The sequence below is a fragment of the Melanotaenia boesemani genome, chromosome 6 (assembly GCF_017639745.1).
Source record: "Melanotaenia boesemani isolate fMelBoe1 chromosome 6, fMelBoe1.pri, whole genome shotgun sequence".
In the NCBI taxonomy this organism is placed as follows: Eukaryota; Metazoa; Chordata; class Actinopteri; order Atheriniformes; family Melanotaeniidae; genus Melanotaenia; species Melanotaenia boesemani.
In genome coordinates, this window is record NC_055687.1 from 27,669,806 (window position 1) to 27,672,697 (window position 2,892).

General features: G+C 39.8%; 1 protein-coding gene across 1 annotated transcript; it reads left to right on the top strand.

The window, feature by feature from the left end:
* The first annotated feature begins 350 nt into the window (after positions 1-350).
* LOC121642087 (nuclear receptor coactivator 7-like) lies at positions 351-2,026 on the top strand. Its single transcript, XM_041988576.1, has 6 exons — positions 351-502; positions 726-875; positions 1,017-1,169; positions 1,258-1,353; positions 1,561-1,634; positions 1,755-2,026. The coding sequence occupies exons 1-6, from the start codon at positions 389-391 to the stop codon at positions 1,891-1,893; spliced, it is 726 nt and encodes a 241-aa protein (XP_041844510.1). The 5' UTR covers positions 351-388; the 3' UTR covers positions 1,894-2,026.
* Positions 2,027-2,892: the final 866 nt, after the last annotated feature.

Below are 2,892 nucleotides of genomic sequence, written 5' to 3' on the forward strand. Positions count from 1 at the left end.
ACACTAAAACTGATGAGAACCGGGAGGTTAGTTTTCCAACGAAAACCTGCACATTCATGGGTTCCAGCCATCTATTTAAAACTGATGCACAGTTCTACGGGATTGTTTAGTGGGCTAATTAGTGGACAAAACTTCCTTCCTGCTTACTTACAGTAACCCGGGCAAGCGAGCAGAGGCAGTTATGTCTGAGCTTGTGGGAAATCCTACTGACTATATATGGACATTCTTGTTTTCAATCCAAAACCAAGTCTTACTTTCCAGTAAAGGGAAGAAACTAACGTCACTGGCAGAGCTAACCAATGAGCAGACATCTACTCGAGTTTCTGACCATTGAACGTGCTAAACCAGAGGGTACATAACTGAGGACTACTGCCTCTAGACAGCAGACATGTGGTACAGCAGAGTGCAGAACCTGACAGAGAAATCAGCAGCTATGAAGCTAATGCGAGCAGATACTATGGTGCTTTATTTTGCCAGTGGTTGTTTGGAGCCTTATGTTGAGGTGAGTTTCGTAATGAAACTGTGTAAAACTATCATATTTCAGGTTATTAAATCTAAAGGGCAGGTGTTGTTTGACATGTGGGCAGCCTGTAAATCTTCTGAATTGTAATGCAGGGAAACAATTTAAAGGAAAATGTAGTGCATATGAAAAACGTGTTAAAAAGGATCAGCTTTAAATGTATTTGTTTTCTCACCAACTTGTTGCACCTTGTGAACTGTTGCAGATTATCACAGTGAAGGACTCCAAGCGTCGCCTCAGTCTGTGCAGCTCAGTGGAGTCTGAACCAGAGGAGCAGGAGTACCAGGAAGTTGATGATGTTCTCCCTGTCCTGAGCAGCCAGAGCCAGCTGTTAGATGATCACCACCTACAGAGAGTAAGTCATGCAGCATTTCTGATTCATTCATGTGGACAAGTTTCCACAAAAATACATCCATCAACATCTGTTCTGTCTCGAATGTTTATTATCAAATGATCTTTAAGGACATTATTTGATCAGCAATTTCTTTCTTAACAGCTTGCTGGTCACATGCCACCAAGGACCCAGGGCTATCCGTGGCATCTGGTCTACAGCACAGCCATCCATGGGAGCAGCCTGAAGACACTCTACAGGAATATGTCTGGTCTGGACAGTCCTGTGCTGCTGGTCATCAAAGACATGCACAAAAAGGTTTGCAGCTTGATCTTAAACCTTTTTAGAACAAAAAGAAAAGCAAACTGATGCCTTTGTTTACTAACTGCTTTCTGGGTATTTTCAGGTGTTTGGAGCTTTTTCATCTGATCCATTCAGAGTCAGTAAATACTGCTACGGCACTGGAGAGACCTTCCTCTTCAGCTTCAACCCCGACCTCCAGGTAAGAGTGGATTCATTCATTCTTTTCACCCACACTTTGTTAATTAGACTGCATCAATCAGCAAGTCTGAAAACGGATGTGATTTTACTGAAAGAATGCTTAATATTTTCAAGAGAGATAAACAAAACCTAATTATAATCCTTGTTACATAAAAATGTGTATTTTTAAACATCAGTTTCTCACGTAATGTTTTTGTCCTTTCTGCAGCTTTACAGGTGGAGTGGGGACAACTCCTACTTTGTGAGCGGCAACCTACAGTCTCTGGAGTTTGGTGGAGGAGGGTAAGTTGTGTGTGTGTGTTTTATTACATTAATAAAAAGTAAAGCATAAATCACAAGATTTGATGATGAACAACTTTTAGAAATGTTTGTTTCTGACTTGCTTTTTCTTCTTGTTTGTAGAGATGGCTTTGGCCTGTGGCTGGATGCTGATCTGTATCATGGTGCAAGCTTTTCCTGCCCTACCTTTCACAACGCACCTCTTTCTACACATGAAGATTTTATCGTGCAAGACGTTGAAGTCTGGACTGTGCAGAATTGACTGCGAACGCTTGAAAAAAGCAAATATAAAACAAAGCTTTCCTGAATGGATCTACAAGCTTTCAAGACTTCATGGAAGATATGTGGTTCAGCCACTGCTTTTCCCTGAGACAGCAGTCACCATCATCTGTACAGCAGGGTCAGATTAGCTCACGCTCAGTATGAAGTCTACTGGACTGGCTCTCAGACCAGGTCTTTCTACTTGGTTTAACTTAATCTGTAAAGGACGAGTAGAGACTTGAAAACCTGGATCCAGGTTCCTGCTGAGTTGAAATACCACCTGTTCATCAGCAGCTCTATGCTGATATACAGATGAACAACCAGGCATATTTGGTTGAAAGAAAACTGTTTTTCTGTGCTCATAGCATTGTGTTTCAGTGTCATCATGTTCTCAGGTTTTTTTTTTATTCTCTTTTTGGTAAAGAAACCGGAACATGATAGGAGCCAAATCAGCCTATGTGAGCTTCTACAAAAGGTTTGGTTTGGATGCTCACTTCATGAGAGAAGTACAGAAATAATGAAGACAAGCCAGTAAAGATCACAGAGTTTCACTACAAACAACTTTCTGGATCATTTGTAATGTTTGCTGGTTCTGGAAGAAGGGACTCGGCCATTCACTGTCTGCTTGAATGAATGAGAAAAATTTGTGTTTGTGGAATATTTTGAGTTAAAAAGATCAAATTGTTATTCTAAATATTTGTATATAGTTTTTTTAATCCTTAAAGTATTTCATTTTTTTTTTGTATTTATAAAGAATGGAAACAGAACTGAAAAGCACATTTCTTTTAATGTATTGTTGTTGCTAAGAGTATCTACCGGGCAGTGCTGGCGCTGCTACTGTTATTTATGTTGAACCACAATAAAACTTTATCTCTATTGTTGAAAGTAACTAAAGCAGTCTTATTTTGTTATAAATGAACCCTCACCACACCTTAACCACAATACTTCTTCCTTAAAGGTGAACAGCTTTTTCTTTTTCTCTCCATCCACATGACAACAT